Source organism: Haliotis cracherodii, unplaced genomic scaffold, assembly GCF_022045235.1.
Source record: "Haliotis cracherodii isolate W230 unplaced genomic scaffold, xgHalCrac1.p SCAF_11, whole genome shotgun sequence".
Lineage (NCBI taxonomy): Eukaryota > Metazoa > Mollusca > Gastropoda > Lepetellida > Haliotidae > Haliotis > Haliotis cracherodii.
The window spans coordinates 47,145,475-47,168,830 of record NW_027266266.1 but is presented as its reverse complement, the minus strand read 5'-3'; the positions used below and the strand labels follow the sequence as shown (position 1 = coordinate 47,168,830).

At 43.2% G+C, this 23,356-nt stretch overlaps 1 protein-coding gene across 1 annotated transcript; it reads right to left on the bottom strand.

Annotated features, from left to right (window-relative positions):
* Nucleotides 1–6,655: 6,655 nt before the first annotated feature.
* LOC139455883 (uncharacterized) lies at nucleotides 6,656–22,546 on the bottom strand. The gene is made up of 6 exons (XM_071237428.1): nucleotides 22,235–22,546; nucleotides 21,217–21,528; nucleotides 14,277–14,390; nucleotides 12,823–12,859; nucleotides 11,860–12,089; nucleotides 6,656–7,095 (listed from the first exon to the last, which is right to left on the bottom strand). Exons 1-6 carry the CDS (start codon nucleotides 22,539–22,541, stop codon nucleotides 6,983–6,985), a joined length of 1,113 nt encoding a protein of 370 aa, XP_071093529.1. The 5' UTR covers nucleotides 22,542–22,546; the 3' UTR covers nucleotides 6,656–6,982.
* Nucleotides 22,547–23,356: the final 810 nt, after the last annotated feature.

Genomic DNA, 23,356 nt, shown 5'->3' with positions numbered 1-23,356 from the left:
CTAAGACTCTCTAATAATGGAGAAAGAATTTCTAAATGAGTGGTTCGGCTGTAGACATACGCTCTAAAATATAGTTTTGTGTAAGTTATGTCCTTTACATTCAGATATAATACTTTATTGGTACCCGTTGTACACAAAGAAAATATAAAATATATTTTCCCATCACCTCCGTTTAAAGTAGACCATGATCACACTCTTTGAAGTCGAACTACTTTCTACTTTTCACATATTCCTCCACTTCAAGCTTGTCGCAGCAAGGTCAAACGATCGCAAGCACGATGTCTCTCGTTTCGAATGTGTACCAGAAAGTATTCAGGCGGACATCTACGTTCGCATTGTCAATTGTCGTAGGGGCATTCTTTTTCGAAAGGGCGTTTGATCAGGGAGGCGACTTTTTATTCAACTACATCAATAGGGGTGTAAGTATCACACGTCATATGTCACGTTCAGCAAAAGCAGTGACCTATCGAACACTTCAAGTAGCCTGTACCAGACTGCATGGCAGCAAAATGTGCGATTTAGGTCCATTTAATAGTTTTCATGGAAAAAAAACAGTTGAAAGATTTACCCCTAACGACAAAGGTCAAACTTGACCAAAACTGAATTCAGGCTGTTGGGGTCGTTTTCGGCTGTTACTACAGAAATGAACCCATGGACATAATATCAGTGCTTTCTTACTTGGCAATATGTTCATTTGAGTCATGATGTGCCATATTTTGACAATATGGAAAGTCATCAGATCAAATTTACTGTTAGCTGGCTTTGAGGCATCTGCTTTTGCAGAACTGTCAAACGTTTTGAGTTGACAAGTCATGCCATATCCACAACCACTGTGTTAGTGTGGCGCTTCCAATGTTTACATTTGTCAGTGCAGTCTCTATCTTGAAAAAATACAGATGTAGTGGTCTCTAAGGCTACTGATCAACTTGTTGGAATCAATGTCTGCCAGTGAAAATACGTGAACTTGTATTGTTTAAGTAAATTTGTGGAGTCTTTTTGTCTTAGATTGTATATAGCATGGTATGCTATATTATCGTGGTAGTTAATTTGTAACGGCAAATGCTTACTAACACATTAACTATGTCATACACAAAATGTTTCTCGTTCTTTATTCAACTTTTATTGTACTTGTCATTCATTAGTGACTCAAATGGGGTGGAGCCGCGATATAACTGGAATACTGTTAAAAGCGGCGTTAAACCAAACTCACTCACTCACTCACTCAAATGGGGTGGGGGGTCAACTCTGTATTTTCGTATCACTATTTTGTGTGTGATAGGTGTGGATTATGTGGTTTACATCACTTCCTGTTTAGGTTTATGCATAATCAGTATTCATGCTCGTTTGGGTTTGGTTCAAAGGACATCGTCAAAACAAGTTTTTTCTACCTTTAGATTGGAGGTAGGGGTAATTCCACTTCAAAAACATTCCAGAAACGAGTTGCCATGGCATAACACATCGAGTCCTGTATTTTATCATGTAATGAAATATTGTTGTTAGTTTTACATTAGTCGACGGGGTTTGTAGATTATGAGATTTGCCGTCATACTATATTATGGATGCTGCCATTGAGCATGTTGAGTTACCTTCTTGGGCTTGCCTGACTAACGTCCTAGGGTTCATGGATGGCAACCCCTCAAGCACCACATGCATTAGCACACTAGGTTTATAACTGCAATTCCCATCACTTTGTGATGGTGACAAAACACTACCCTCAGTTACATACCTTTATGAGGTAAACACATTTCTACATGACTATGCTTGCAGTAAGAGGCAACTAACATGATCGGGTGGTCACGCTCGCTGACATGGTGGTGCATTGCTGACTTGGTTGATGCATGTCGTCATATCCCAATTGTGTAGATCGAAGCTCGTGTTGTTGATTACTGGATCGTTTGGTCCAGGCTCGATTATTTACAGACCACTGTCATATGCTGGAATATTGCTGAGTGCGGTGTTAAACAACAAACATACATTTCTGAAAATGTGATTATTTTTTTTTCCATTCATTCTAGGATGGTCAAGGTCAGATGCCAAATTGGTATCGGTAATAATGTCGCTTTGTTTCTATGTGATAGTAATCATTTTACCATGACTTCGGAAATACTCGAATCTGATCAGCTGATTGGTATTTATAGAAAAGTACTTCTTTCCAAATAAGGTTTGGTAGCCGCGGTAGGCATTTTGAAATAATGATAAGGACAGTATTCTCGCATTTACACACAATCTTAACTTGAATGTTAACAGCAAATTCTTAAGATTTGATTTTTGAAGATTAGAATATTTATCCATGTGGACATTATTTTCATTAATGATGATTCTGTTTTTTTTCAGAAACTATATGACGACATTAAGGACAAATTCGCAGCTGCGGAGGAATAAACATCGTCCTGTAGGAATGTGTTATACAGACTTGTACATGCTACACTGGGTCATGGTGACCTGACAGTGACACTGTGACCTTATCTTACCTTCTGCTTGGATGTACACACTGGATGCTGAAGAAAGTACCACCCGTTGCAAGACACGTTGCATCCTATCAACACCATGGCACATCTGACCAACTTGCTGTTCTCCATCTGAGCGGGAAGTGCTGACCAGTTCATCATTGATGTCTTGACGTAAGGACTGGTTCTTGATTGTCAGTTTGTGAAATCACCAGTCCTGATGATAATCACATATCTTCAGCAAACCCAGTGTGTATATTTGACCACTTGAATGAAAATGTGAATGAATGTTAGCATACAATTTTTTGAGTGCCACAGCTGAATAAATTATATAAAAGTTTGTCTTGCTTACTCTTGTTTTTGGTAGACATCTATGACCGGGATCACATTGCACCTCCTTCACACATAGGGGGCACGGGTGGCCCAGTCGTCTAAGGCGCAGCGATTCGCTGTGCAGAGTTGTGTCCCCTGGACACGCCAGAAACCTATGATTGTTGGTTCGAATCCCGGTTCACCCTGATTATGTTTCTAGGTTTGTCAGCACCATTCCCGTGCTCGTGGGTTTCACCGAAGTGGTAAACATCTGAGACCGGCATCACTTCGGGCTTTCCTCCAACATTAAGCTGACACACCGTGATATAACTGGAATACTGTTAAAAGCAGCGTTAAACCCAACTCACTCACTCACTCGTTCACACATACTGACACGAATATGATGAAATACATACCCACGCTTCATTTGATGGTAGAGCCTAGTGGTTAGACATGTTAAAGCAATCATAATCATGCTGAACACCCCTTTTCATTTAAGACTTGACTTAATCCCATAAGATTTGTGCTCTGGGGGCGGTTCGGGATCCTGTTTAAAGCGTTCTCTTCTCACGCCAAAGACCCAGGTTCAATTCCCCACATGGGTACAATGTGAGAAGCTCATTTCTGGTGTTGCCTGTGATATTGCTGGATTAATGCTAAAAGGGCCGTAAAACCATACTCACTAACCCACTCAGGCCCTGAACAACAAAGCTGTTGTTGGCTAAATATCATCTGTGTATTGAACTTGGGGTGAATGCATGGGGTAGAGATTTCCAGTGGCTGTTCTTTTTCCGCTGCAAGGTATCCAGTCAGGTGATGCTAACGGTTACTGCATGCAAGGTAGCCCAGCAACCTACACTTGTTATAAGACTTTGATGGTATTGTCATTATTGTGACTTGGTTGCTGGTGTCATCGTACCTAGCATGTTACAATGTCAATCACTGGTTTGTCGGTCCAGATTGATAACCTGCAGGCAGCCGTCACACGATGAAATATTAGAGTTCGTCGTAAAACGCTTTCTGTTCAAATCGCCATATATTGAGAAGCACTCGTAAAATACTAAGACGTTCTGCTATTCCTCTTGTGATCATGCATGTGTTGGTTGTCAACCGACCAGCTTTGTGAGAATTATATAACTGAACAATTAACACCTCAAAACAAAATACTCACATATTTAATTTGTAGTGTGCATAGTCTACTTTTCTATTTGTAAATATCAAGTCGAATTCAAACTATTAAACCACTGTACCAAGTGGAGGTGTATCTCCATTCTATTGTGATAGGACCGTCTCAGTGATCTAGTGGTAGAGTGTCCGCCGGAAGAGCGTCATACCGAAAGACGTTAAAAGATGGTACTTGTAACCCTGTCTGGCGCTCGGTAGTAAGGGGCTAAAACAGGGACAGGTCGGCTCGGGAGTCGATATACTGTGTCTGAGTGGGATATGGCATGGTATCTCAACGTGCTAGCACTAAAATCGGCATCAGTCCGGACTAGTACAAGCAGCGACACAAACACACACACGTACATGCACGTCGCTATATAAGTGCAATAATATTGGACGCGACGTTAAATCCCATTTCACCTCGCCTTTTATTGTGAGAAATTCGCGGGTAAGGATGTAGGTCATATGGATCGGGTGGTCAGGTTCGGTGACTTTCCATCGTGTCCTCATGATTAATGATACATGATGTATCACTGGATTGACAGATCTTCGTCAAAAACAACGTACCTAGAATGTTGCCGAATTCGGCGTTAAACAACAAACCATTCGCCATCATAGCTTCGGTTTTGTAAGTAAAATCAAATCTGTCTCTCGTATCTCTATCTTTATACTGTAGGTCACAACATGTGGGTAATGTGACCTAGCGGTACGTTTTAGCGTTGTGACCATGGTATTTATGTACATCTGGGACAATCGAGGAACTGTTGTCGCCGTATGCACAGGAAAACGTGACCTTAGTGTAAGTGGTGATACTGCTTGGAGTTGGAGAGTGGTAAGCCAGTTTAACTTTCACCTTTGTGTCCATGGTACACACGTAAATGGTACTTAACTTTATATATACAGTGACAGTATGTTTGTTCATGTTCATTATGTCAATCACTGGATTATCTGGTCTTGATTCAATTATTTACAGGAATATTGCTGACTGCCGCGTTAAACAGAAACAAACAATACACAATATCAATTCTAATTTGTCAAGTGTATATTTAAATAGAACGACCCATTATCCTTGTCAAAAGTTGAATAAGTTGAGTACTACAGTAAACACAATATCACTTTCTCATCTTACTGGTATCATTTATTGACAGTTTAAAGTTTATTTTGTTCGTAAGTAAGGCGTATGTTCGGACACCCGGTAACTTACATATGTGTTGAGTGATCCATCAGAAATTTGGTACCTCAATAATCACACATGACGTTGTGTTCGGTGTATTATCTATGTTACAAACCAGTTGTTCTTCAATACAGTAAACTACGTTTATAACGAACACGCTTATAACGAACAGACGGAAAAAACGAACTTTTTTTGTCCCGGCAACTTGCTGTATGACGAACGAATGATATAACAAACTTAAATTAGTGGTCCCTTTCAGTTCGTTATAAACGTAGCTTACAGTATTTCTTTCAGCCCCATATCAAGAAGTGTGTTTGTCTTCATCACTCAAGCGAACGTCACGGCCTCTACGTCTTCTGCATGCATTATTTTGCACAACCGATCGGTCCGAATGTACAAACGTAAATAACATCAACCACACATTCACACCAGACATGTACATATACTCTCCACCAAAAGAAGAGAAGATGGGCGGACACGACATGTATTTACTATAGAAAAACACTAGAACGGGTGGTTAAAATGGCGGACACGACATGTTGACCACCACAGCATTAAATGCTCGGGTGAAAGCAGAGGAGTTTGTGTGTTGATATATACAAACATAAATCACAGTTTTTGTAATCGGTATTGGCAATTTTGGTCGAGCGTCTCCGTTGCTTTTTGCAGATAAAGCAATGAAAGTGTTCCTAGAAGCTTTCAGTTATTCTTCCCAGTTCAATATTAGACCTTGCTGAAATAGAACAGACTGGAAAACCACAATATCACTTCCTCACATACGTTGATATCGAACACGTACACTTCCGTCCCACCAGAACGAGACTACCTATTAGTGCTGAAGTTGTTCAATATTAGCTGGTCACAGGTTTGTCTCAAGACCACCCACGTCAACGAAAACTCTAATTCAGTCATGTCAACCGTCTCTGACGAAAACTCAAGACCACCCACGTCCACGGTCTCTGATGAATCTCCACATCATCATTGTCAATGGTCTCCGATGAAATATCAAAACCACCCATGTCAATGGTCTCCGATGAAATATCAATACTTCTCACGTGGACAGTTGTCGATGTAACGTCAATACTTCCCACGTCGACAGTCGCCGACGAAATGTCAATAGTTCCCACGTCGACAGTGTCGATGAAGACTCAAAACCACCCATGTCAACAGTCGCCGATGAAATGTCAATGAGGCTTATTGTGTTAGTTCAAACGTCACACTGTTTCCACCCGGAAGTCTTTGAGCGAGGTTTTTATAAACACTGCAGACAGACACCCCGAGCCGACCAGTCCTTGTTTTAGCCCCTTAATGCCATACGCCAGACAGAGTAACAAGTGCCATCTTTTAACGTCTTTTGGTACGACACGGCCGGGGATCAACCCAAGACCTTTCGCTCTCCAGGCGGACGCGCTATCACTAGACCACGGAGGCAGCCCAAGACTATGGCGTTGTAAAATATTAAGACAGGTTTTGGCTAAAAAAGATATTTATTGTACATTAAACATAGATATTGTTATAAAAGTGGTAAACTATAAAAACAAAATGTAATTAGGTAAAATACATGCAAGAAATGACTAAAAGGTAAAACCTCACACACTGGATAACATATAGATAGATGTATACAATTTGAAACATACACTTCGCCCTCCACAACACTGTTTTTAGCATATGGTTTACGCATGCTGATATACGGAGAAAGAAAATAAATTCCATTGTGGCGTATTTAGGTCACATGTTACTTCAGGTCTTCCAGTCTTTGGGTGTCGATCAATGTCTTCCTCTAATATATTTCTTTTAGTATTGACTAGGCCAAGAAAACTTTACACTGGTGATGATACTGAGGCCGCCATGAGGAAGTCCTTAAGCTCGTTTTTTACTGATGTTGTCACATGTTCTGGTAATGCATTATGGGAGCGACGTACTCGCCCCCGTCCGGTTCCGTCTCGACCGCCTCGTACACCTCATCCGGTGGCGGAGAGGGCAGGGCTACACTTTTGTCTGAAATTAATCGGAAACTAACATTTAGAAACGGAACCGAACACATCGCAAAATATTACACATAGGCGCAAGGCTATCGGCTCAATTATTTTCAGTAATTCCCAGTGAGCATTATTATTTCTGCTTCGTCAAAATTAATTAATTCGGGATAGATAATCCCCACTTCCTCAGTACTCCAGCGTTTTTCCCTTTGCTCTAATTATTCTCAATGTCATGTTTTATTAATCTCCTGTACTGAATTCTTGGAACAAATACTTTTCTAGAAGCTAATGCATGTCATGAGTTACGAGTACACATACTTTTTAGAAAGTGGTCAAATGTAACAAACGTTCTATATGGGATTACAATTTCTACTGTTTTCTTGGGGGTTCTTATCTAACCCACCAGCGATCTAACCCACTCAACCGCCGAGGCTTAAAAAAAAATGGAACTGGTAATCCAGATCACCCTTCTGATATACCCGTGAAGATCCGGGGTAGAATAGGTCTTCAGCAACCCATGCGTGCCGTAAAGGGCGACGCCGCTTGTCGTAAGAGGCGACTGACGGGATCGGGTGGTCATGTAGATCGATGCTCATGATATCAATCACTGGATTGTCTGGTCCAGACTCGATTATTTACAGACCGTCGTCATATAGCTGGAATATTGCTGTGCGGTGTTAAACCACAAACCAAATAACAAACCAACCAACTAGTAGTAGTAGTAATAGTAGTTCACTGCAAACTGGCACGGCTACCATGCTCCAGAAAGCTAGGAATAGCCGATGCTTTCTAGAAAGTGGTCAAATGTAACAAATGTTATATTTGGGATTACACCTTCTTAGTACAGTACAAAATTGTAGTACTTTCTTTGAGCTGAGTCCCATTCGCAGTTCGAACCCTCACTCTCAGAGTACTAAATATGTACTTGGAACAGAAGCAAGAACCCAAAAGGAACGTGACTCCCAATGAGCCCCAAAAGTGCCCCCAGTGGAACGTAGCTCCCAATAATGGCCCCAGTAGAACGTGACTCCAAATCCTTACCCCAGATGAATTCGAACTCGACTCCCAGTCTTGACCACAGGGACCTCGATTACCAATCTTAACACCCCCGGGAACTCGACTCCAAGTCTTGACCACAGGAAACTCGATTACCAATCTTAACACCCCCGGGAACTCGACTCCCAGTCTTGACCACAGGGAACTCGATTACCAATGTTAACACCCCCGGGAACTCGACTCCCAGTCTTGACCACAGGAAACTCGATTACCAATCTTAACATCCCCGGGAACTCGACTCCCAGTCTTGACCACAGGGAACTCGATTACCAATCTTAACACCCCCGGGAACTCGACTCCCAGTCTTGACCACAGGAAACTCGATTACCAATCTTAACACCCCCGGGAACTCGACTCCCAGTCTTGACCACAGGGAGCTCGATTACCAATCTTAACACCCCCGGGAACTCGACTCCCAGTCTTGACCACAGGAAACTCGATTACCAATCTTATTACCCCCGGGAACTCGACTCCCAGTCTTGACCACAGGAAACTCGATTACCAATCTTAACACCTCCGGGAACTCGACTCCCAGTCTTGACCACAGGGAACTCGATTACCAATCTTAACACCCCCGGGAACTCGACTCCCAGTCTTGACCACAGGGAACTCGATTACCAATCTTAACACTCCCGGGAACTCGACTCCAAGTCTTGACCACAGGAAACTCGATTAAAAAATCTTATTACCCCCGGGAACTCGACTCCCAGTCTTGACCACAGGGAACTCGATTACCAATCTTAAAACCCCCGGGAACTCAACTCCCAGTCTTGACCATAGGGAACTCGATTACCAATCTTAACACCCCCGGGAACTCGACTCCCAGTCTTGACCACAGGAAACTCGATTACCAATCTTAACACCCCCGGGAACTCGACTCCCAGTCTTGACCACAGGGAACTCGATTACCAATGTTAACACCCCCGGGAACTCGACTCCCAGTCTTGACCACAGGGAACTCGATTACCAATCTTAACACCCCCGGGAACTCGACTCCCAGTCTTGACCACAGGGAACTCGATTACCAATCTTAACACCCCCGGGAACTCGACTCCCAGTCTTGACCACAGGGAGCTCGATTACCAATCTTAACACCCCCGGGAACTCGACTCCCAGTCTTGACCACAGGAAACTAGATTACCAATCTTATTACCCCCGGGAACTCGACTCCCAGTCTTGACCACAGGAAACTCGATTACCAATCTTAACACCCCCGGGAACTCGACTCCCAGTCTTGACCACAGGGAACTCGATTACCAATCTTAACACCCCCGGGAACTCGACTCCCAGTCTTGACCACAGGGAACTCGATTACCAATCTTAACACTCCCGGGAACTCGACTCCCAGTCTTGACCACAGGAAACTCGATTAAAAAATCTTATTACCCCCGGGAACTCGACTCCCAGTCTTGACCACAGGGAACTCGATTACCAATCTTAAAACCCCCGGGAACTCAACTCCCAGTCTTGACCATAGGGAACTCGATTACCAATCTTAACACCCCCGGGAACTCGACTCCCAGTCTTGACCACAGGAAACTCGATTACCAATCTTAACACCCCCGGGAACTCGACTCCCCGTCTTGACCACAGGGAACTCGATTACCAATCTTAAAACCCCCGGGAACTCGACTCCCAGTCTTGACCACAGGGAACTCGATTACCAATCTTAACACCCCCGGGAACTCGACTCCCAGTCTTGACCACAGGGAACTCGATTACCAATCTTAACACCCCCGGGAACTCGACTCCCAGTCTTGACCACAGGGAACTCGATTACCAATCTTAACTCAACTTGGTTGATGCATGTCATCTATCCCAATTACGTGAATTCATGCTCATGATATCAATCACTCGATTGTCTGGTCCAGGGATGTAAATTCAGTCAGTGACAGTATCAGAAATGTCCATCCATTGGAGGTAGGTATCTAACTGAAAATGTACCTTGTTAAGTTTTCAACTAACAAAAATAGTTTATAAATACTTCTTACACAATCAAACAAAAATAATCTGACCCAAGCACCTCTGAGGCAATAAGGAAATCAATGCCCTATTTAGTTAGCTGTCAAGAGGTACACATGCTGTTACGTACAACAATGTACAGCATAATAATCAATATGAACAATGAATAGACCCGGAAGTGTGCACTGTATATACGATCTCACTTCCCCCTCAGACAGAGCGTGTCAGTGAGACATTGACTGACCTAACCTTCTTCTGCAGATTGCCCGTTTTCCTTTTCAACAAATAGTCGTTAACAAAGCTTTGTCGACACGGAACGAAAAACAAATTTATAACAGGAGCCATTAAAACATGTAGATCTACCCATTCTGGCGGCAATCTCATTAAAACCAGATCTTTTACTACAATACGAGACCTCTCAGTGCGATGAACTGACATTCATAGGAGGCTAACTTTTGGATCAGCCAATGTACTACGTGCTGTGAATATTTTAAGGACATACTATTTTATCAAGAGGAACCAAACAATTTATATGGGGTCCTATAACACATTCCTTCCAGGACACCAAGGAACCAGTAGCTCGCCACGCCAAAGAAATGGGTTCACTCACTCCCTTAAGCGAACTGACACACAATTGATGATCTGTCCAGGTAGACAGGTCAGGGAGTAATCAATCTAATTAAAATCAGATCCCACATGTAGTTCTCGTTACCTCTCACATATATGAGTGTGTGAGTGAGTGAGTGGGTGGGTGACTGAGGTTTACGCCACTTTTAGAAATATTCCAGCAATATCACGGCGGTGGACACCAGAAATGGGCTTCACATATTGTAACCATGTGGGGAATCTCTATATGATAAACATTTGAAACGGAAAAGACTTTTCATAGGAAGTACTGCCATGCGATATCGGCCATTTATTAGACCTTCCGGAATTATTTTTTCTCAGTTATGTAATTTTGAATAGAAAACTTTCTCAAAGGATTTGTTCCAAAGCGTCGGACTGGAAATCACGAGTTTGAAACTTCTGAAGTTTGCAAAAACTGCTTTCTGATGTCGATGTTAGTTATTTCATTGGTGGGTCAAATTTCGGGAAAGGTCGATCTGACGTGACTTCTAATGGGGGATAGCGGCAGCGAGCACTGAGATCTGATTTTAATAAGATTGGTGAGTCATGAACAGGCCAGTTAGCCATTGTTTCCAATCGATCCTCATCCCAGTAGAGAGAGAGGATGGTCGCTGGTTTGATCCCCTGACCGCGTCATACCAAAAGGATGATACTTGTTGTTACACTGCCTGGCTTTCGGCGAAGCGTTCGTTTGTCTCCATTTTGCCAGTTGAGATCCAGACAACTCGTACAATGTTTATTACATAAAGCGACGCTATGATGAAAGGTCGGAAAATGTATGTTGGCATGACGGCACATGTATATCATTTAAAAAAATAAACTAAATGTTACTCAATGACCGATTCATGATAGAACACACGATGTCTCGAGTTTACATTACCAGTAATGTTTGAAACTAACTAGACTAGCGCTAAAATAATATCCAATTTTGATAGAAACAATTTAGCAACTCCATCTAAATGGAAAAGGAGCCCCAGTGACATGGGATAACCTGTGGAAAATCTAGACTTGCTTTATTTAGAACTATAGCATTACTGTAAGGGCTGGGCGGGATGGGAAAAATATGGTTCAAGGACTGTAAGCAGACTAGCGCCATCGGACAACGCAGAGATTTCGCCAATGTAAAAAAAACTAATACCTTTTTTCCTGGTGTTGGCTGTAGGGGGGAGGGGTGCGGCAGAGCGAGGGAGGCTGGGTGTGTGGGGAGCATGGCTACCCGGCACGGGGGGTCTCGGTATTGAGGGTCGGGTTACACTTGGGCTGAGGGGGCAGGCTGGGCTCGGCTTCTCGGTAGCATTGTACGGGTTGCTGTTTTTCCTGGGCTGTGATGACAACGTGCTGTTCTGTGTCGGCAACGCGATATCAGATCTGGAAAAAAGAGCAGTAAAATATGACTTTGATCTAATACCTGTTTTCATAAAAGACAATTTTGTTGGGACTTTCATACACTGTATGAGAAAATTGCTTCTTGTTTCGAGTTTATGTTGTACGTATTGCTAAATAGATTAGTTCACACAGACACACATGCACACAAACATGCACACACATGCAAACACATATACATGTACACATAAGCCCGCATACATGCATATGCATATATATATGTGTGTGTGTATATATATATATATACACAAACAGAGAGGTACACACACATACAGAGACACATATACACACACATGCACACACACACACACACGCACGCACGCACGCACGCACACATGCACACATGCATATATATATATCTCGATCGATTTATCTCGTGAAGATCCGGGGTAGAATTGGTCTTCAGCAACCAATGCTTGCCGTGACATGCTTGCTTGAGGTAATTACGCTTGTCGTAAGAGGTGACTAACGGGATCGTGTGGTCAGGCTCGCTGACTTGTTTGATGCATGTCATCGTATCCCAATTGCGTGGATCGATGCTCATGTTATCAATCACTGGATTGTCTGGTCCAGACTCTATTATTTACAGACCGCCGTCATATAGCTGGAATGTTGCTGAGTGCGGCGTTAAACAACAAACAAACAAACAAACTCTCCTCTCTCACACTCACACACCTCGCACACACCACTAATATACAGGAACAACACAAGAGATCACCTGCATTGTGGGTCCTTCAAATGGGGGTCGTTTGTACCTGGAATGCAGAAAGAACACCCCGGTTAGCACGTGCCATGGTTCAACACACATGGTGTCATCACACTTGTCATGTTCTACTCGTGCTGTGAACTTGCTTGGTAAAGTTCCTAACGTCTCTTAAGCCGCAATGAGATTGTTGAAAGTTCATTTGTAGTGATTATCAGTAGCAGACTCAAGTGCTCGTCTAGCAAATATCTGGATGTCAGGATTGTCACCCTGGGAAGAAAGGAACTGCGCCAGCGCCCTGAAGATGAGCAGGATGACGATCCTGAAATTCAAGCACTCCCTAGACAACCGACCCGTGAAGATTCCGGGGTAGAATAGGTCTTCAGCAACCCATGCTTGCCGTAAAAGGTGACGATGCTTGTCGTAAAAGGCGACTAAAGGGATCGGGTGGTCAGGCTCGCTGACATGGTTGATACATGTCATCGATCCCAATTGCGTGGATCGATGCTCATGATATTAATCACTGAATTGTCTGGTCCAGACTCGATTATTTACAGACCGCCGTCGTATAGCTGGAGTATTGCTGAGTATTGCGTTAAACAAAGCAACCAACCAACCGCAGACAACGGCTTTCTTTGGCTGAGACTCCCATTGACAGTCACAACAAATACATAAATCAATCTCAGCTGCCACAGGAAACACGGGTGGCCAAGTCGTCTAAGGCGCCGCGATTCGCTGTGCAGAGTTGCGTCCCTTGGGCACGCCAGAAACCTATGATCGTGGGTTCGAATCCCGGTTCGCCCCGATTATGTTTCTAGGTTTGTCAGCACCATAACTGTGCTCGTGGGTTTCACCGAAGTGGTAAACGTCTGCGACCTGCATCACTTCGGGCTTTCCTTCCACATTAAGCTGACACGCCGCGATATAACTGGGATACTGTTAAAAGCGGCGTTAAGCCCAGCTCACTCACTCACTCTGCTGCAACAGAACAGAACGTTCAAAGAGGTATAAATCCATGTCAATTCGGTCTTCACGTTAATGTTTGCCGATAGAGGAAGAGAAGTTACCCACTGACATGGTTCTGAAACAAATGCGTCTACCGAATATTGTTAAAATTATATATTTCAAATATTTATCATTCTAAATTAAAATTTCAGAACTGACACACTTTATCACTTACTGCTATTGATGAAAATCAACTACATGCAGATGAAAACCATACATTTCCCATTTGAAAAAAATATATGTTTGCATCATAACAAATATTATTTTGAGTTTTTAATTCACTGTTTATATCCAACACCAGGTGCGTGTATTGTTCAATTGGTATGCTTAGTAAACGAACAACCAATAAAAAATTATTAGGCTCAGCCGATGCCACATCACTGATGATTTCCGCCATAATTATTTTTATAAAAAGTTCTCTACTGATGGATGTTAGGTCTGTCTACAAGCAGCTGTATACATACGTTTTGTCCGCCACACGTAGTAGCCTGTCAGACACAGCCCCGCAACGACAAGCGCCACGGTGATGCCAATCCCGATGCCGGCCCCAACTCCAATGTCAGATGACGTCACAGGATCTAGAAGGTTTTCAAATGTGTAAAGCAATATTATAACTCACCCGCACAAAGGCGGATACAACGACGTTATAGATCACGCACAAGGGCGGATTCAACGACGTTACAGATCACCCACAAAGGCGGATACAACGACGTTATAGATCACCTACAAAGGCGGATACAACGACGTTACAGATCACGCCCAAGGGCGGATACAACGACGTTATAGATCACCCACAAGGGCGGATAAAACACAGTGGTAGCTTATCCACAAAAAATGGATACAGCCCCGTGACAGCCCATCCACGAGAGAAGAATACATCGAAATACGAATACAACCTCATGCAAGGCTTACACACAAGAGACAATTACAGTGTCGGTATAGCCTATCCACGAGAGAAGAATACATCATCGCGATAGTTCACTTAAAAAAAAATAAAATCCGGATACATCGTCGCAATAGCTCATTCACAAAAATAAGGATACTCCGTGATAGCTCATCCACAACAGACGGGTACAACGACGTTAAAGGTTATCCACAACAGACGGATACAACGTCGTTATAGCTTATCCACAAAAGACGGATACAACGACGTTATAGCTCATCCACAACAGACGGATACAACGACGTTATAACTCATCCACAATAGACGGATACAACGACGTTATAACTCATCCACAACAGACGGATACAACAACGTTATAGTTCATCCACAACAGACGGATACAACGACGTTATAGCTTATCCACAACAGACGGATACAACGACGTTATAGCTTATCCACAACATACGGATACAACGTCGTTATAGCTCATCCACAACAGACGGATACAACGACGTTATAACTAATCCACAACAGACGAATACAACGTCGTTATAACTCATCCACAATAGACGGATACAACGACGTTATAACTCATCCACAACAGACGGATACAACAACGTTATAGTTCATCCACAACAGACGGATACAACGAAGTTATAACTCATCCACAATAGACGGATACAACGACGTTATAACTCAACCACAACAGACGAATACAACGTCGTAATAGCTCATCCACAACAGACGAATACAACGTTGTTATAGCTCATCCACAACAGACGAATACAACGTTGTAATAGCTCATCCACAACAGACGAATACAACGACGTTATAGCTCATCCACAACAGATGAATGCAACGTCGGTATAGCTCATCCACAACAGATGAATGCAACATTGTTATAGCTCATCCACAACAGATGAATGCAACGGCGTTATAGCTCATCCACAACAGAGGGATACAACGTCGTTATAGCTCATCCACAACAGACGGATACAAAGACGTTATAGCTCATCCACAACAGATGAATGCAACGTTGTTATAGCTCATCCACAACAGAGGGATACAACGTCGGTTATAGCTCATCCACAACAGATGAATGCAACGTTGTTATAGCTCATCCACAACAGAGGGATACAACGTCGTTATAGCTCATCCACAACAGAGGGATACAACGGCGTTATAGCTCATCCACAACAGACGGATACAAAGACGTTATAGCTCATCCACAACAGAGGGATACAACGTCGTTATAGCTCATCCACAACAGATGAATGCAACGTTGTTATAGCTCATCCACAACAGATGAATGCAACAGCGTTATAGCTCATCCACAACAGAGGGATACAACGTCGTTATAGCTCATCCACAACAGACGGATACAAAGACGTTATAGCTCATCCACAACAGATGAATGCAACGTTGTTATAGCTCATCCACAACAGAGGGATACAACGTCGGTTATAGCTCATCCACAACAGATGAATGCAACGTTGTTATAGCTCATCCACAACAGAGGGATACAACGTCGTTATAGCTCATCCACAACAGAGGGATACAACGGCGTTATAGCTCATCCACAACAGACGGATACAAAGACGTTATAGCTCATCCACAACAGAGGGATACAACGTCGTTATAGCTCATCCACAACAGAGGGATACAACGTCGTTATAGCTCATCCACAACAGAGGGATACAACGTCGTTATAGCTCATTCACAACAGAGGGATACAACGTCGTTATAGCTCAGTAAGCCACGAGGGCGCATAAAACGTCGCCATGTCTCATTCACAATAGACATATACATCACCATTATAGCTCATCACCAGGGCGGACACATGTAGGATATTAAAAGGTGGTTGTCAATACCGTGTTTATCTGCAAATTTCAATTTTTACAACATGACGAGATAAACAGCATATTTGACAACCGTCGTTAAGTATTCTATTTATTATGTAACAGCTGCAAAACCAGACATTCAATGAAAAGTATGAGCCAAAATATCTTTTGCAAAAAGCACATTAACTTCGAATGTCCAATATTAACATGTGTTAACCGATTTACTTCATACTTCGGTTCATCTAAGTTGCCAATACCCACTGAACCCCTTGAGTGTGGATCTCTGTTTGCAGTCTCCACGTGACGTCATCGTTAAAGCTTTTTAGTTTAATCTATTGATTCAATCCTGTATAAACGCATTTTAATGAATATATACAAAGTATTGATAGTTCCTATGTATTCTTATATGCGTCAGGGAAATTTAACTTTCGATTGTTGATATAAATACTTTAGAATCAATAATGCAACTTTGATGACAATTTTGTATGTTTGATGTTCCACACGTTATTTTGAATGCATGACACTTTTTTATGGATAGCAACTTTTATCATTAAGTTGCTATCCATAAGAAAAGTGTGATATATTTATGTTCTCCCAACTTCTAAATGTCTATCAAAGACTTTACACGTTATTTGGAACTTTTTTGTCGTTTCAGATGCATTAAGCAGAAAAAGGTACAATGACAGCTTTGTCAAGTACTTGTTAATCTTTCTTAGTCGTGTGGGGGCACGGATTGCCCACTCGTCTAAGGCGCCGTGATTCGCTGTGCAGAGTTGCATCCCTTGGGCACGCCAGAAACCTATGATTGTGGGTTCGCCCCCGGTTCGCCCCGATTATGTTTCTAGGTTTGTCAGCACCATACCCGTGCTCATTGGTTTCACCGAAGTGGTAAACGTCTGCGACCTGCATCACTTCGGGCTTTCCTCCCACATTAAGCTGACACGCCGTGATATAACTGGAATGCTGTTAAAAGCGGCGTTAAACCAAACTCACTCACTCACTCGTAGTCGTGTGTTACAGCAACGTACGTGGCTGTTGTGTTGTTCCCTCTCCTGGCAGCCATTTTGTAGTATATCTGAGGTTGTATTATATGCTTTGTATTTCGGATGCTGCCCTAGGTTATGCCCAGTTAACACTGATTGAATCGAGTCAACCAAGATAAGTGGTAACATCGGTTGACACAGGTGATACGAATTTTGATAATCGACTATTGAAACTGTTTATATCAAGGTTTCCTTTGACACCATAAATCTTCACGTCTCGCCTCTACCGATGCTGCTGGTACAGCCAGAGATGTAGGGGGACCCAGGGTCGTGCCGCATGCTTGACACACATTATGTCATTGTTGTGAGACGTTAAGTCGTCTGCTCTCACTCCCCGCTACAAGGTCATGTCAAGGTCACAAAATTATGTGATAACAATGAAGAAAATATATATATTCGGACATGATACATTACAAAACTGGTATTTTTAGTTAGGTCAATGATTATTAATCGATAATAACCAACTTTCGTTGCGTGATTGTGTGTTTAATGGGAAATAATTATGAAAAACCGGCTGCCAAAATGACGGTTGACGGACAATAGTTCATCTTCCCTAGGCAAGTGAGTTAACTGACTATAAAAGTCCAGTTTCCACCCTTGCCGAACTAGGCTGGTATCATAGAGTTATATTTTGGCTGGACTAACGAGTCTATGCATAGTCCAATCAAAATCGCGCACCGAAATCGAAATCCGGTTCGTAAACTGTCAAGCAGATTCCGGTCGATTGCAGGAACTCGTTGTTAGCAGATATTTTCTAAATCTTTTCATGTCTTTAATCAAGGTGCTCAAGTGATTTGATTCATTTCGCGATGTAAGACTCGTTTTATCACAATATAGATCTTGACTATTGATCAGATCGTCCTGACTGGGCGCCGCCGTTTTGTTTGAAGCAAATGATAGTGAGTGAGTTGGGTATAACGCCGCTTTTAACATTATTCCGTGATATTAATGTTGAAGGAAAGCCCTAAGTGATGCAGGTCTCAGACGTTACCACTTCGATGAAACCCACGAGCACGGGTATGGTGCTGACAAACCTAGAAACATAATCGGGGCGAACGGGGATTCGAAACCACAATCATAGGTTTCTGGCGTGCCTAATGGACGCAACTCTGCACAGCTGCAAGTGATAGAGAGGTGGAATCTGATTGGTCCATAGCAGAGGCATAGAAGGGACATAACTGGTGACGCTACGATCAAGCCCGGGAATTCCAGCCCAGATCGGCAAGGGTGGAAACTGGACTTTTAAAGTCAGTTAACTCTCTTGCCTCGGGAAGATGACAATCGTTGTGCTTAACAGACTACACACGGCGATTTCTCCTGACAGCCATTATACATGTATGTAGTACATTATAGTATGATATCTGTAGGTTAATGCGTTATGATTCCGGTGCCGATCTAAGTTACCATTGATTAACACTGGTCAACTCGGGTTGAATCTGGTCATCCCACTTTGACAGAAATGTGGTCATCTCAGTTTATTCAGGTCAGTCACATAAGATTTTAGTAATCGAACGCCTGCCGTGCTATTGGCAAATAAAGCCAAAGGTTTGCTTGTTTGTGGTTTAACACCGTACTCTGCAATATTCCAGCAGCATGACGGAGGGCTGCAAAGAATCGAGTCTGGACCAGACAATCCAGGTCTTGCCATCATGCACATCGATCCACGTGGAATACGATGACATGCATCAACTAAGTCAGCAGCCTGGCCACCCGATACCGTTAGTCGCACCTTACGACAAGCATAGTCGCAATTTAGGCAAACATTGGTTGCTGGAGACCTATTCTACCCCGGATCTTCACGGGTAATCAATCCAAAGGGCATCTGTTCATTTACCTAGTGAGGTGAGGTGAATTTGGGTTTAACGTCGCGTCCAAGATCATTGCACTTATATAGCGACATGCATGTATGTGTGTGTGTTTGTGTGGCTGCTTGTACTAGTCCGGACTGATGCCGATTTATAGTGCTAGCTTTAACCACTAGGCTACCCGACCGCCCCTCATATAGCTTGAATACTGCTGGATGCGACGATACACAACATACAACCAAGGTCTAATTTCGTATTGGACCGCCCTAGTTGTAAAGCGTCAGCCCGGAGAGCGGAAGAACCGGGGTTCGATCCCTGGCCGCGTCATACCAAACGATGTTTTAAAAAGGTGCTTGTAACCCTGACCTTTTGGTACGAAGCGGCCGGGGATCGAACCCCTGACCTTCCGCTCTCCCGGCGGACGCTCTACCACTAGACCACGGAGGCGGTCTCTTTGTTAATAGTAAAATCGCACGTTTAAATCTTATGAGGAACTCAACATGAGTCAGGTCCTTAATCACTTTGGTGAACACCAGGGAATGCATCTGGTGCCGAGATGCCACGGTTCATAATCGGGGCGAATCTCGGATTCAAACCTACGACAGTGGGTCTTCTTAATCGTTCTTGACACCAATTTCAGCTGGTGTACACATATGTATCCATGTTCTCGTGGACAATGTTACAGTATGAAGGAGCCCCGACTAGCCTAGTCGTCTGAGGCGCCGCACTCCTCTGTGCAGAATGGCGTCTCCTATGATATAGTGGGGCGGTCGGGTAGCCTAGTGGTTACCCGGGTTCGATTCCCGACATGGGTGCAATGTGTGAAGCCCATTTCTGGTGTTGCCTGTGATATTGCTGGAATATTGCTAAAACGGCGTAAAACCAAACTCACTCACTATGATATTGTGGTTTCGATTCCACTAGTTTTGGCAGAACCACACTCGATTTCGAAATTCAATCTTTAGAAACATTCACCACAACGCCTGAAATAATTGTGTTAAGGAATGAATGAAAGTTTCACAGCATTCTTGGATCATTGGTAACCCGGCCGTAAGGTGCCGGAAATCGCCGTGTGGGGTTGCGTCCCTTGGGCATGCGCGTGGGTTTCGCGAAAGTGGTAAACGTCTAGGACCTGCACCACTTCGGACTTTCCTCTCACAAAAGACACAAAAAGCTTTCACGCCGTGATGTCACAAAATACATTTCAAAGCTGTTAAAACAAATTTACTCCGTCTCACAGAGTAAACACATCATCACATATGCATAACTACGGTGGCCCATTTTCCATATTTTGATATTTCACTTACATTAATCGTAACCTTTGGGAAATTAACACGATTTGTCTTACAAATATCTGATAAATCATGTGTAAAGAAGATATTGAATCGCTGAAAAACGAAACGAAAATGTCAAAAACTAAAATGTAAATGTCAAAAACAAAAACGAAAATGTCAAAAACTAAAACGAAAATGTCACAAAATTAAAATGAAAATATAGGAAACTATTTCCACCGCGATGGAAATAGTTTTCTATGGTTTCATTTTAGTTTTTGACATTTTCGTTTTGTGTTTTTGACATTTTCATTTTAGTTTTTGACCTTTTCGTTTTGGTTTTTGACATTTTCGCTTCACATTTCAGCGACTCAATAGCTACTTGCAAGTACGTTTTCCATGTTTTCGGATATTTTTATGCATAATTTATCACATATTTGTTACGATAAAAGTAAGTGAAACATCAACATTTTGAAAAATGGGCCGCCGTAGCATAACAATTAAATCATATTATTCACATAGTAAATTATGAAAGCGTAAGTCCACAATAGCATGTCTTACCTTCAACAAACACAAACAGCTCCTCTGTAAAATTTGATTTTAGCGAATCAGTTTGCGTGCTGATGGCTTGTACTCTGACGTCATATCCGGTATTCTTCACGAGACCCGATATTTGGGCATAGACAGTATGTCCGACTCCCGGGTCCTCGTCGACCTTCTTGTAGACCCAGCCTCTGGCTGTTGAGTCGGAACGTTTGTAGGATACCTCGAAGCGTTGACCCCCTCCCCCGTTGAACTGTGACCTCCACGTGAACCAGAAGCCATCTGTAAAGTTGGCTACTACTTGGAATTGAATGGGTGGCTGCGGTCGAGCTGAAAGAAGACAGACGCCGAATATTGCTTCTACTACTACTACTACTACCACTACTACTACTACTACTACTACTACTACTACTACTACTACTACTACTACTGCTACTACAGATGTCATCCACCACTCCTCAAAGTTACAACTGACTGACGTACCCAGCTGTTTCAGCTTCATGACTACAGATGTCACCCACCACTCCACCCAGTTACAACTGACTGACGTCCCCAGCTATTTCCGATCCAAGACTACAGATGTCACCCAACACTCCACCAAGTTACAACTGACTGACGTCCCCAGCTGTTTCAGCTTCATGACTACATATGTCACCCACCACCCCACCCAGTTACAACTGACTGACGTACCCAGCTGTTTCAGCTTCATGACTACATATGTCACCCACCACCCCACCCAGTTGCAACTGACTGACACACCCAGCTGTTTCAGCTTCATGACTACAGATGTCAACCACCACCCCACCCAGTTACAACTGACTGACGTACCCAGCTGTTTCAGCTTCATGACTACAGATGTCACCCCACCACTTCACCCAGTTACAACTGACTGACGCACCCAGCTGTTTCAGCTTCATGACTACAGATGTCACCCACCACTCCACCCAGTTACAACTGACTGACGCACCCAGCTGTTTCAGCTTCATGACTACAGATGTCACCTACCACTTCATCAGGTTTTAAATGACAGACGTACCCAGCTGTTTCAGCTCGATGAATGCAGATGTGCAACCACCTCTTGTGCATGCCGTCACGTAATAGTATCCAAAGTCAGAGGACGTTGTCATCCACGTTCTCGACAAACGTGACCCCGAGACGTTCACTTGGTGGCCTTGCAGGCGGTAGCCAATTATCTGGTCCTCCGTGCGCTGACCGACTGGATCCAGCTCTTTGCCATCCTTGCTCCATTTGCTTCGCGACATCGTAGACACATTAAGGAACGTAGCCGACAACGCCGTCCTCGTGTCCACCTCAGCATACACGACGTCATGGGCGGCAGACATCAACCTCGGTGCCATTTCAACTGCAGCCGAATCAGGCAAAGTAGTGCACCCGGCAACTACTACTACTACTACTACTACTAGTTGGTTGGTTGGTTGGTTGGTTTGTCGTTTAACGCCGCACTCAGCTATTCCAGCTATATAACGGCGGTCTGTAAATTGTCGAGTCTGGACTAGACAATCCAGTGACTGACATCATGAGCATCGATCCATGCAATTTGGATCGTTGACATGCATCAACCAAGTCACCGAGCCTGACCACCCGATCCCGTTAGTCGCATTTTACGACAAGCATAGTCGCCTTTTACTGCAAGCATGGGTTGCTTAAGACCTATTCTACCCTGGATCTTCACGGGTCTACTACTACTACTACTACTACTACTACTACTACTACTACTACTACTACTACTGCTACTACTACTACTATCGTCGGATCATAGGTTTTCGACGTCATACGTTTTCGAACGGCCGTGTTTACTCACGCTACAACGGGGGTTTACATTGTAAATTCTCAGATGATGGCTGGTTGTCTTTTAAAAGTGAATGAGATGTTTTACAGATGTTGGTGTAATTAGAGAGAAAACTACGAATATTTCTCAAGCGTCCGAAAACCCATACCTCGGGGATACTGCTACTACTACTTCTACTACTTCTACTACTACTTCACACATACACAAACAGACACACACACACATACACACACACACACCAGTGGATGATCCAGGATTTTGAAAAATGGTGTGTGCGCATAATAATCAAGTGAGTGAATATGTTTTTATGCCACTTTCAGCAATATTCCAGCAATTTCACGGCGGGGT

Bases quoted from the DNA above. Each gene is read 5' to 3' on its own strand.
- LOC139455883 (XM_071237428.1), bottom strand. From the start codon at position 22,541: ATGTCTGCCGCCCATGACGTCGTGTATGCTGAGGTGGACACGAGGACG. The intron at 12,860-14,276 runs GTATGTATACAG...TCTGCATTCCAG, and splicing joins CTACGTGTGGCGGACAAAAC to GTACAAACGACCCCCATTTG. The intron at 12,090-12,822 runs GTGATCTCTTGT...TCTTTTTTCCAG, and splicing joins TTGAAGGACCCACAATGCAG to ATCTGATATCGCGTTGCCGA.